This window comes from Geotrypetes seraphini, chromosome 11 (assembly GCF_902459505.1).
Source record: "Geotrypetes seraphini chromosome 11, aGeoSer1.1, whole genome shotgun sequence".
Lineage (NCBI taxonomy): Eukaryota > Metazoa > Chordata > Amphibia > Gymnophiona > Dermophiidae > Geotrypetes > Geotrypetes seraphini.
The window spans coordinates 58,680,446-58,693,782 of NC_047094.1; the positions used below are offsets into that span (position 1 = coordinate 58,680,446).

The 13,337-nt window shown below is 45.9% G+C and overlaps 1 protein-coding gene across 8 annotated transcripts in view; it reads right to left on the bottom strand.

Annotated features, from left to right (window-relative positions):
• Positions 1-13,337, bottom strand: part of CREBBP (CREB binding protein) — a 676,455-nt gene that overhangs the window by 553,462 nt on the left and 109,656 nt on the right. For all 8 annotated transcript variants that reach the window (XM_033962544.1, XM_033962542.1, XM_033962548.1 and 5 more), the window contains exon 5: positions 6,830-6,943. In XM_033962544.1, coding sequence (XP_033818435.1) covers positions 6,830-6,943 — 114 coding nt within the window. The remainder of the gene's footprint in view (positions 1-6,829; positions 6,944-13,337) is intronic.

Genomic DNA, 13,337 nt, shown 5'->3' on the forward strand with positions numbered 1-13,337 from the left:
GTCTACATCTTACCATCAATGGGACACACAGGAGGGTGGACAATGTGGCGGATGCGTGGTTGGCGCTGAAAGACCTCGGTTGTCGATTACCACAAGACACCTCTGTTCCGGCTAGGACCGGTTCGGCGATGGAGATCAGAGCTGGTGAAATTCTGACGTCTGAGGCAGCGAAACAACCTTCTACGATAGCTGTCTGATCCAGTTTCCTGGGTGGACTTTGGTCTCCTTACCTACTGACTGCATTTGGGCCTGTTAGGGCAATATTCCATCTGTTTAGTTCTAACATTTCCTTTAAGGCTATTTCTCTGACTATGATATGCTTGGTTGCTGTTTAATGGCACTGTCTTGTTCTTTATTTTTTCCACTGTTAAGAGCTGTTATAATGTAAAGATATTGTTGTTCAATTGAGGACAGGGTTTCGGTTGGAGTGGTCGTTGAATGGGGGTTATTTTCATTGTGCATGAGAGAATGGCGAGATGAGAGGCTGTAAGGAGAGACTGAGGGATGTATGAGAGGTATAGCATTATAGTGTGCTATTTTATGGGCTTTTTCCGTATGACTCATTTTTCTTACTATGGCTGATTCGAAATTGGGAGAATCAGCTAACTGGCGGGGGGGGAGGGGGGGTTCTATTTGCAAAGGGCATAGCAGACAACAGCGATTGGGAACTGGGAGGTCCCCCGGGAAAGATCCGGAACTGGTTATAGGCTCCTGGAATGTAAATGGGCTCAATAGTCCAGGTAAAAGGAGTATAGTCTTTAGAGACCTCCAACGTATGAAATGGGACATTTGTCTTTTGCAGGAGACACACTTGAGACCCAGGGACGTTTCTCTGCTCCAGCGCCCACAGTATGATATGCCCTGGACCCATCAGGGGGAGGGAGCTACGAAAAGAGCTGGAGGGTTGGCTATCCTAGCACGTAAGGGTCTGGGTTTACAAGTGGACAAGGTATACAGGGACAGGGACGGTAGGTGCCTAGCTGTGAGGGGTGTACTTCAGGGCCGCCCTTTGACCATTGTCAATATCTATGGCCCTAATTCGGGCCAAGAACCTTACTACCGGAATTTACGGGCGGCCTTGAATGCATTTGCTCAGGGGGCGATCTATGTTGGGGGAGATTTTAATGTTCCTCCGGTTCCTGCAGTGGATCACTCTGGGGGGGGGAGTAGATCCTTGCGGAAATCTGTAGCAGCATTTCGCGAGCTCATGGGATCGCTTGGGTTAGTAGATGGTTGGCGCTTGCTACATGGTTCACAACGATCTTACACTTTCTATTCACATGCTCAAAACACTTACATTAGACTAGATGGATTATGGATCCATAGGAATCAAGTCGGGGGACTACGTGAGGCGGTCATAGAACCGATGCATGTCTCAGACCATGCGCCGGTGTGGTTATCCTGCACGGATATGTTAGATAGGGGGGGTTGTAAGTACTGGAGACTTAATGAATCATTGTTGAGTTCCCCTCAGGTGGTTTCCGCCGTGGAGAATACTATGAGGGATTATTTGGAGTTGAATGACACTGGGGAGGTATCTGATGCTATTTTATGGGATGCGTTGAAAGTGGTGGTCCGTGGAGAACTGATTAAATGGGGGGCTAGATTTTAAAAACAGAGGGCCCGCACTTTCCTTCACTTGCGCAGTCGCTTAGCACAGCTGGAACTGCTCCACCAGAACACGAGGGATCCTCAGACCTTGGTACACTTACAACGCGTTCGGGATGAACTTTACCAACTCCAGGTGGAAGACACTGAACGTATGCGTGAAAGATTTAAACTCAATATCTATGAACATAGTAATAAAGCTAGTGCCCAATTTGCAAGATATATTCGTATTAAACAATCTCGGACTGTCATTACCAGTATTAAGGGGGAGGTGGGAGGGGAGATACATGTTACGGATTCCATGATTCAGCGTGAGTTCCAGGCTTTCTACTCTCAGTTGTATGGTCCACCAGGGCGACCTGATGTTGAAGCGCAGACTAGATTCCTGGACTCGCTGCAGATTCCTGAATTATCCGAGTCAGAACGGGAATACTTACGGGAACCAGTACAGCTCTCAGAGATCTTGGGGGTGATCGGGGGGATGAAGAATGGTAAATCCCCAGGACTAGATGGGTATACTAGCCGATATTATAAACAGTTCTCGACGCAGTTAGGACCTCTCTTGGTCCGGGTGGTTAATGGAATTTCGGGGGGGGGGCAGTTGCCTCCTACCATGGGTGAGGCAGGGGTGATCATATTACCTAAACCAGGTCGGGATCCCTTATTATGCGGGTCTTATCGACCCATTTCACTGTTGAACTTGGATGCTAAAATTATAGCTAAGGTCTTAGCTCAACGATTAGGGAAAGTATTGCCATCCTTGATCCATCAGGACCAGGCGGGATTTATACAACGGAGGCAGGTAAGCGACAATATCAGGAGAACCCTCAACTTACTTTGGGAAGTGGGAGCTGGCCAGGATAAGGCGGTTTTGATTTCGGTGGATGCTGAAAAGGCCTTCGATCGGGTCCTCTGGGGGTTTCTATGGGATGTGATGGATAGGATGGGATTAGGGGGCGTATTTGGAGCTTGGGTTCGAGCTCTGTATGCTGCCCCACGGGCATGTTTGCGGATTAACCAATCTTATACAGACTTTTTTCCCATTTTTAGGGGAACTCGGCAGGGATGTCCGCTCTCCCCATTGCTGTTTGCAGTGTCTCTTGAACCTCTTGCATTGGCTATCAGACAACACCAATCTTTGGTGGGGTTTGTTAGTGGTGGGGTGGAACACAGAGTGGCGATGTTTGCAGATGATATCCTTTTATATGTGGGACGGCCTGAGATCACGATACCCCATCTTTTAACATTGTTTGAATTATATGGGCAGGTCTCTGGGTTTAAAATAAATTTGGCAAAAACTGAAATTTTGAATCTGACATTGACACAGAGGGAGGTTGATGAGTTACGGGGCAGTTTTCCCTTCAGATGGGCTGGGCGAGGGATCAAATATTTGGGCATTTTTATTCCATCGAATTTGGGGAGGATATATGAGCTCAATTATTTGCCTATTTATCGTCAAATTAGAACAGACTTGCAACGCTGGCATGGTTTATGGCTGTCCTGGTGGGGCCGGATAGCTATCATTAAAATGAATGTCCTACCTAGGTTATTGTTCCTATTTCAGACTCTACCAGTCCTGGTGCCCTTGGGGGAACTGCGGACGTTGGGAAGGGAAATTCGCAATTTTATTTGGCAACGTAAGTCCCCGAGACTTTCTCAATCTTTATTGTGGGCTGCACGGGAAGTTGGGGGTAGGGGATTGCCTAATCTGGTGTGGTATTACCAAGCTGCACAGCTGAAACTAGTGCTTGATTGGGAATTGGGGGAACACAAAAGTGGGGTGCAGCTAGAACAGAGTTCCAGTGGTCGGATGCCTCTGAAATATGGGCTGTGGACCTCTGGACTGAAGAGCACATGGATCCGGGGCATATCTAACCCTTTTGTGAGGCATTTGACACAGGTGTGGTTCCAGGTGCGTACTAAATTGGGGAGTGGGGATCTAGTATCCTCCCTGGCTAGTATACAGGAGGAACCGCTATTTCCTGCAGGTCGAGATAATCGGGTTTTTCACCGTTGGTTCCAAAAGGGGATAAGAGTGTTTCGGGATCTGGTGGGAGTGACGGGTCCCATTTCTTTCCCCATACTTCAAAAGAAATATGACCTCCCTGACGGAGATTATCTTGCTTATTTTCAAATTAGACATTTTATGCAGGCTCAGGGCTGGGATACTGGATTGTCGATGGAGCGGGAAACCGTGGAAAATTTGTGGCTGCTTTTACAGAAAGTTCCGAAACCACTCTCGGTGATGTATCAATATTGGAGGGGACATTCCCCCTCTACTTATTCTTTTCAAAAACAGTGGGAGAGGGATTTAGAGATAAGATTTACTGCCAAAGATTGGGAGGTAATGTGTAGGGAGGTTTATAAAGCCTCTTCCTGTGCCTTGGTTCAGGAAAATGCTTACAAGGTACTTACCAGGTGGTACTATACACCGGAACGGCTGCAAAGAATGTACCCTGGGGTTTCAGACCAATGCTGGAGATGTGGTTCACAAGTGGGATCCTTTTTACATATTTGGTGGGAGTGTGGGGACCTTCAATCCTACTGGAAGGCAGTTACTGATACCTTGTCTGTATGTTTGTGTGAGATTGTGGTGCTCTCTCCTCAGGGTTGTCTCTTGGGTCTATATAATAATAGGGAACGCTCCTGGCAGACTAAGTTTCTTCGCTGGGGATTGGCGGCTGCCAAATGCCTCATTGCCAACCACTGGAAAAACAGAGTGGCACCCTCTCATGATGCCTGGGTTAATCGATTGTTATCTTTGGGGAAGATGGAGATTGCTGTAGCAAAGAGGCGACACACCTATGTACTTAACTTTAGCACCTGGAGAATATTGGAAGGTCTATTGGATACACTTTAGGGTATCTCCTAGTACAGACTGCTATGTTGTCTGCTATGGGGGGGAGGGGGGTTAGGGGGGGATTGGGAGACAGTCAGGGATGGGACCTTGAGATAGGGGATGGGTAGGGATGAAGAGAATTGGATAAGGCTGGTGGGGTTTTGCTCTTGAGTTTAACTATCATTGTTAATTATACCATGTTTTCTGTTTGGTACTGTCAATGCTGATTCATGCTTACTGTTGAAGTGATTGTTTTTCACAGTTATCAAAATATCAATAAAAATTTATATATTAAAAAAAAAAAAAAAAAAAGTCTCTCTCAAGATGTCATGGAGAGGTAACTTAAGATATTCCTTTGGAGGCTGGTCAAAATCCAAAGCATCTAGAAAAGCTTTGGATTTCTTTGACTCAGCCTCCAAAGGAATGGAGAGAGAGTCACACATTTCCTTTAAAAAGGAAGAAAAAGAAGATATCTCTGGTCTAGAGGAGGGTCCTAAAGCAGACGGGTCCTCATCACCAGAAGAGCATTCCCCTCAAAAAGAATAGGATCCTCTGAGTCCCCCCACAAGTCAGGATCTCGAATTTGAAAACTCCGGTCTCGAGATTCCGGTGTGGAAGGCTCTAAATGATGGGATTTACGAAGAGACTTCCCTGACCTGCCTGACTCGGTACCGGGAGATGTCACTGTATGCACCGGAGCCGAAGTCTGTACAGCTTGATGGTGAGCTCTCGGCTCCGGTGCAAGAATTGGCATGGAGACCGAGGAAACAGATTGTACCGGTACCGACAAGGTGGACGTCGATAAAATAGGACGGTCCACTGTCGGTACCGGTGGCTCAGACCGAACTGGTACCGGCAGATTCGGTGCCAGGAACGAAGGCAGGAGGTGCTGTAACTGTTCTTTAAGTTGCGCCTGTAGAACAGCAGCTATACGGTCTTCGAGGGAAGGCACCGGTACCGCTTTTTTCTTTTGTGGTACCTGCGGTGCCGCTCTACGCCCCGAGGATGAGGAACCCGATGTAGAGGGGCTCACCTCTATTGGGGCGGAGCGCTTCCGTGGGCGCCTCGAGGTCGGCAGGATTGGGCTCGCTGCCATCGAGACCGGAGGACGCTCCAACGGGGAAGGCTTCTTAGCCGGCTTACCTGAAGGAGTCGACACCGACGCGGTATCGCGTGGTGTCGATGATGTGGGTGCCGACTGCGCTGGTGCCGGTGCCGGTGTTGTAGAATCAGACATTTCGGCACCAAATAGTAATTTCTGTTGAATTTCTCTATTTTTAAGAGTTCTCTTTTTCAAAGTCGCACAGCGGGTGCAGGTAGACGCTCGATGGTCGGGACCAAGACACTGGAGACACCAATTATGTGGGTCAGTTAGTGAAATTGGTCGTGCACACCGCTGGCACTTCTTGAAGCCGGGTTGAGGGGGCATGAATGTAAAAACGGCTTCAGCCAAATCGAAGGCCGAGGCCTCGATGGTGGCAAAAGGCCCCGCCGGGGCAAAACCGAAAAAGAAGGAAAAAAACCAAAGTTTTTTTTTTTTTTTTTTTTTTTTAATAAAGAAAAAAGGAAAGGAAATAAAATTTCCTTAACAAGTTTACGCGAGCGGGAAGTTTACACAAAAATTCTCTCACAACGGCCGTTGAGAGAGACGCGTCTTCTTAGCTCCGCGGAAACTAAGAAACTGGGGACTGCGCGCCTCTGTCGGGCGGGAAGGCACTCGCGCGTGCGCGGTGCGGCCTACCAGAACTTTCCAAGTTCTTAGAGTGCAATCACTCTAAAATTGTCCGTACCGGGGCTCCGTCGGTGCCGTCACCCATCAGTCAAGAATATGCTGCCTGCTTGTCCTGGGATAACAGCTAGATTTGAAGCTGAAGGTGAAGTCACATTAAAATTTAAACGCTGATCAGTGAGAAGAGTGGGTATCTCTCCCTCTGCAGGGAGGGGTGTTGCCACCATTCCGGGGGAGGGGGTGCTGCCACTGCAGGGGAGGGATATTGTGATGCAGCGGGAGAGAGAATGGGCATCTCCCCTGCTGCATCACAACACAGGCTTTCTAGCAGTCTCTGACACTGACTGGCACCCCTGGACCAATCGCTTATTTTTGTCGCCAAAAGCTGATACTGCTTTCAGAAAATGGCTCGGTATTCTTTAAGAATCCATCAGAGGGCTCATTTCAATGTTGAAGTGCCCATTTGCATGTCATTGACAGAGATAATCTGTTTTGATAATCCACCGCTAAAATGCATTCAGGCTAAACTGTCAGTAAACAGTTTAGTGATGGCATTAAAGTTTTGAGAATCTGGACCTAGGTGAGGCAGAAGATTTTCTTCCCTTTCACTAATCTAATAATACAACACACCTTCAATAGGGCAGATTACTTACGTTGTTGATTTCGCTTATCACTGGCATTTTTTAAAGGGAGGCATACAGGACAATCATGTCGTGTGCAGTTCTTCCAGTGAGAGATGATTTGTCGTGAAGATGCACAATGGGCGACTAGAATTAAAAAATTTCAACATTACAATTTGCTAATTTAAATTCTATCATGATTTAATTCTCATGGACTATAAAAAGGGAACCCAACCCTTTGATGCTATTGTTGCTTGTGCTTTAGAAAGGCTTTCTTCCAAAGTATATAATTCTGAATTCATTTTAACAGTTTTTATTAAAATCTCAGGATTTATTAGTGGGGTTTGTCAACACCATTTAGATCTCAGCAGACTCCTCTCTCTAATATCACACACTACCCCCAGAATTGTCTGCTGCTATTAAACAATTAACCTTGAAAAGTGTAGGATGGAGATTAGATCCTCTGGCAGAAACACTTCCCGACTTACCTAGCAATAATTTTTTCAGCTACCAAGAGACTTACTAAATTCAACAATTAGAAAGCAAAGATACTTACCTGTAGTAGGTGTTCTCGGAGTACAGCAGGAATATTCTCACATGCGGGTAACATCTACAGAACCCGGTATGGACATTACTAAGTGAACTGTCACTTTACATTTTTTAGGAAGTGCCATTACCGTGCACATGCTGGTGCCTTCTCACCCAATGTCAGCTCTCGGAACCATCAATTCAATAACAAAATTAAGAAATCAACTAGGGGAGCTGGGCAGGTTCTGAGAATATATACCTGCTGTCCTTGAAGAACAACGGCTACAAGGACAAGCAGCCATCATATTCTCACATGTGGGACTCCCAAATTGCCAGGATCATGACTGTGGACAAGGATAATGGATATATATAAACATTAACTTGGAGAAATCCAAGAGGGCTGTAGAGAAAGCACAGTTACTTACCATAACAGGTGTTATCCAGGGACAGCAGGCAGATATTCTCACATATGGGTGACATCATCCACGGAGCCCCAATGTGGACAGCTGCAAAAGCATTTTTGCTTGAAGAACTTTAGAAAGTTTGTGACTGACCGCACCACGCATGTGCGTGTGCCTTCCTGCCCAACGTAGGGCGCGCAGTTCCTCAGTTCAGATAGCCAGCTAAGAAGCCAATCAGGAGAGGTGGTAGGGTTGTGAAAATATCTGCCTGCTGTCCCTTGATAACACCTGTTACGGTAAGTAACTTGCTTTATCCCAGGACAAGCAAGCAGCTTATTCTCACATGTGGGTAATCTCCAAGCTAACCAGAATGGGATGGTGGGAGAGTTGGCCTTTTAGGTGAAGACTGATGTCTCGGTGAAGGTGAAGGTAAGGAATAACGCCTCAATGAGGAGTGACGCTTCAATGCAGGGGACAGAAGCTTTGGTGAAGCAGATCGATGCCTCAAGACCAGTGTTGAGAAGCATGGCTCAATGACAATGACTGGTATTGTCAAGGCGGTACCAATGGGGCAACCTTGGTATCTTCACTTGGCATGGAGCGATACTCAGGCTGGGCTGGAACTGGAAGAGCCGACATGGAAGTGAGCATTTGAAACATGCTCCCAAACTCTAACTTAAAGAGAGCATTGAGCTTCTCTTTAAAAACTTGCACCAATACCTGGGGTGTGGAAGCCGGAATCACTGGCACCGTGGCTCGCTCCGGTAAGGAAGATACACCTCTAGATGTGGAAGCGAGCCGCATCAGGAGGTCTTTATTTGGCCGGTACGACTTGACTCTGTACCTTTATGACCTGAGACCTGGTGGCTTCTTAGCTGGCTTACCTGACAGAGCAGACGATGGCAACACCAACTTTGACATCGGTACCTCTGGCAGTGTTGATGCCTTGGATGTCGATGCCTTGGATGTCAAGGGTTTGGTTGATGTTGGGGCTACCGAAGCAGCATCCATGGTACCAAAAATCTGCTTTTGTTGTAGTATACAGTTTTTGATGGACCGCTTCTGTAGCACGAACAAGACTCCACACGGTGGTCTGGCCCTAGGCACTGGATGCACCACTTGTGGGAGGTCTGTGAGTGAAATAGTGTGCTGGCACCTGCTACACATTTTTAAGCCTGTTAACGGGCAGGACATGGAAGGAAAAAATGCTTCAGCCAAATCAAAGTTCGAGGGCTGAGGCGGAAACAAGACCCCGTCATCAAAAATGGCCGAATATAAAAGAAAGAAAATATTATCTTTTTTTTAGTTTTATTATAGAAAAAAAGATCAAAAGATGAGAAATTCCATAGCAAGAAGGCAAAAAACCCACGCAGAGCATTTGAACACAACTTCATGGCTCCACGGAAAAATGAGAACTGAGGAGACGCGTGCCCTACGTCAGATGGGAAGGCACTCGCGCATGCGTGGTGCGGTCAGTCACGAACTTTCTAAAGTTCTTCAAGCAAAAACGCTTTTGCAGCTGTCCGCATCGCATATACTGAACTTGATAAACTTATTACCAAAACCTATAACCTGCTTCTTTCATCTATAAACTTCTTTCTTTGGAAATTGTTGCTCATTCACTTCAGTGTGACAGGATCCACAGGAAGCAAAATACTCAATTTTACCCTGAATGATTCTTTCCTAGTCATCCAGTACATGGTGTTAAATCTAATGGCCTATGGCTTGATAGTCAAAAATGCCTTACTTAGCTATGAAGAAATCAAAATGATAACTGTAAGACTTGCTCCATCTCCAGGCAAGTTTTCAGATAAAAATACTCAAAATCAATATTATATAATGCATAAATGTTTTATAATTAAGCTTCCAAAAAGCTTATAAGCTCCTGCTCTGAGGGAACTTTCCCCATTGTTGACTGCCATGTTTGCACTGTCCGTGCTTGTGTTGTCCGGGGCTGTAGTGCCAGGAGCTGCGATCGGGCCAATCAGGACTTTTTATCTGCGGGACTTGGAGCGGCCGGGAACAGAGCTTCCTAAGCTGGTCTCACGGGCACAGACGACGGGGACTCGTTCCTGGTGTGGCCGGGAGGACAACCAGCCGAGCAGAGCGAAGGTGTTGCTGGGCTCGTGACCCTGCTGCTGCAAGCGATTGGAGTCGCTTTCTCCTTCCTTCCCCGGCATCGGGTCGGCTGCCTGCCATGCGGGGACGAACCGGACCGGAACATTACAGCACCATTCTTGAGACTAAAGTCTCAAGCTGAAAAACGGATAGAGGAGGGAGGATGGATCGAGGGACGGATCAAGGAGGGAGTAAGGACGGATCGAGGAGGGAAGAAGAAAACGCAAGGAAGGCCGCAGCCAGCCCTGCTGCACTCCTCCTTGGTGGTAACTATTACTGACAAAATCACTGTATACCACGCTGAGCCAGTTGGAAGGCTCAGAGGGATCATTATAAATTTAATTTAATTTTACCTGTTCTAACTTTTACCTCGGCCCTGCCAACTTTCCTCGGGCGTGGGAGCACACTCTGCCCCTAATACCACGCTGAGCCAGTTGGAAAGCTCAGTGGGAACATTTTGAACTTAATTTAACTTTTCCTGTTATTAACTTTTACTTTGGCCTGCCAACTTTCCTCAATCTTCGGACCGGGAGCATTGGAGGACTCCTCGGCCGGCGTGGGAGCGCACTCCGCCCCTCTCCGACAATACCACGCTGAGCAAGTTGGAAGGCTCAGTGGGAACATTTTTGAATTTAATTTAACTTTTCCTGCTATTAACTTTTACTTTGGCCCTGCCAACTTTCCTCAATCTTCGGACTGGAAGAAGATTGGAGGACTCCTCGGGCGTGGGAGCGCATTCTGCCCCTCCCCAACATTACCACGCTGAGCAAGTTAGAAGGCTCAGTGGGAACATTTTCAATTTAATTTTGAATTTGATTTAATTTTATCTGTTTTAACTTTTACTTTGACCCTGCCAACTTTCCACAATGAAGCTAATCTCACAAACACATATCCAGATCATCCTACTGATAATCCGCCTCTTAACCAGCTGGAAGGCAGTAGCGAACAACCTTTTCCCAACACCCACCAGTTCAACTACAAACAAAATCCACCACCTAAACAGGAGAATATCAACAGACAGAAGCTCAAACCACCAGACCGATATTCAACACTCCATCACTCCAACATGGGGAAGAAGACCAACAAACCACAGGATCAAACCTCATCCTCACCCTAGATCTCTCATCTACCCAGAAACGACCCTCAACCCTCAACCAGAGCTCACCACACTTACATGTGCCTACTTAAACATCAGAGTCGTAGGCCCAAAAACAGCACATATCAAAAACTGGATAAAAAACGAGAACCTAGACTACCTCTTCCTCACAGAAACCTGGCTAACCTCAGACACAGATCCCAGAATAACTGAAGTCTGCCCACAGGGATACAAAATAACAGTGGTCTGCAGAGAGAAAAAGAGAGGAGCACTAGCAATCTTAATCAAAGAATCCCTAACCCTAAATATACTTGAAAAAACATCCACCCCATACATGGACCTTCTAGCCTGCCAACTCTCATCCTCCACACTAAAAGGTTTACTAAACTGCATGCTCTGCTACATAACACCAGGAAACTGGACCACAGTAAGGCCTGAACTTAAAGACTTCATATACAGAAACTCACTAACAGCAACCTACAACCTAATCCTAGGAGATCTAAATCTACACCTCGAAGACCAATCACCCAAACAAGTTGATAACTTCCTTTAATTTCTCGATGCCTTATCATTCCAAATTTTAGACCCACAAACCACTCATGAGAAAGGTCACCAACTTGACATCATAGCGTTCATGACTCATCAACTATCTCAATCAGAAATTCATACATCTAATGAAATATGGTCCCGATCCCTCTGGTCAGACCACTACACACACTCCTTCAACATCAACTGGACCAAACACAAAAACACACCAAAATTCAATAAAGTAACCTACACCTCACGCATACACATCAAGCCAATCAAATTCTGAAATAAAATAGATACAATACAGGAATGCAACCCCAAAGACTTCATCTCACAATAGTGCAAACTGAGCACTCACACCCTTGATGAACTAGCCCCAATACAAACCAAAACCAGAACCAGCAGACGATCAGACCAATGGTTTGACAACAAACTTCTCCTACTTCAAATAAAATGTAGACTACTAGAAAGAAAATGGAGAAAAACTAACCTAGAACATACAAAAACCGCCTGGAAAAAACTAAACAAATACAAACTACAACTAAAGGATAAGAGAAAAGCATACTACATCAACTTAATAGGCACAGAAACTCGAGACACCAAACAACTATTTCGAATATTAAAAGATCTGACACCAAACCCTACCGGACCACTAGCAATACCCTCCCCCCCTCAGCCACCCTACTAGCAGAACACTTCAAGAACAAAATTACAAATGCCAGAGCTACCCTCAACGGTACCCCAACCCACCTAAAAGAAATCACAATACACCCCACAGAAAAAAAATCAACAGCTACAGTCAGAACCTGGTCCCACTTCCCCACTATACAATGGTCCGACCTTAACAAACTCTACAGAAAGTACAGCCACGCATCATGTGACCTCAACCACTGCCCATCATATCTCTTAAAAACCTCCAGTACGAAATTCCGTGCCCTACTCCTACAATGGACACAAACCATGCTTACAATTGGACTCTTCCCAACTGAACTCAGCGAAATCGTCGTCACATCGATCCTAAAGACCCTAAAGGAGCAACGGATCAAGCATCCAATTACAGATCCATTGCCTCAATACCTCTCTATGTCAAACTAACAGAAGGGCTAGAAGCCAAACTCCTCACCAACTATCTGGAAGACCACAACATACTCCACCCCACACAATCTGGCTTCAGAACCAACTTCAGCACAGAGACACTACTAGGCTCCCTTGTTGACACAGCTAGACAGCACCTCAGCACAGGCAAAAAAATGCTGCTCATACAACTGGATCTGACCGCAGCATTTGACCTGGTAGATCATAACATCCTACTGCAAATCTTGGACACAACAGGTATCACTGATAAGGTATACTCATGGTTTGAAGAATTCCTCAAATCCAGAACCTATAGAGTAAAGTCGAACAAAGAAAAATCAGAACTTCAAGGATCCCTGCTTTCCCCCACTCTCTTCAATCTCTATACTGCCTCCCTCGGTGCCTGCCTGGACAAACTAGGCCTAACCTCATATAGCTATGCTGATGACATCACCATTCTCATACCTTTTTATCAACCAAAGCCCTCTATGACAGACACACTACACCGAACACTAGAAACGATAGTAACATGGATAAGAGATCATAAACTGAAGCTGAACCCAGACAAAACAAAATTCATCCTCCTCGAAAATAACAAAGTCCCAACCATAACCAATATGGAAATTAACTCAATCAACTACCCCATTCAACCCACCCTAAAACTACTAGAAATGACAATAGGTAGATGCTGAATCATGCAGCCACAAATCAATAAAACAATACAGAAATCATTCGCAGTTATGAGAAACTTAAGACAAGTTCGAAAATTCTTTGATAGAACACAATTCCGGCTCTT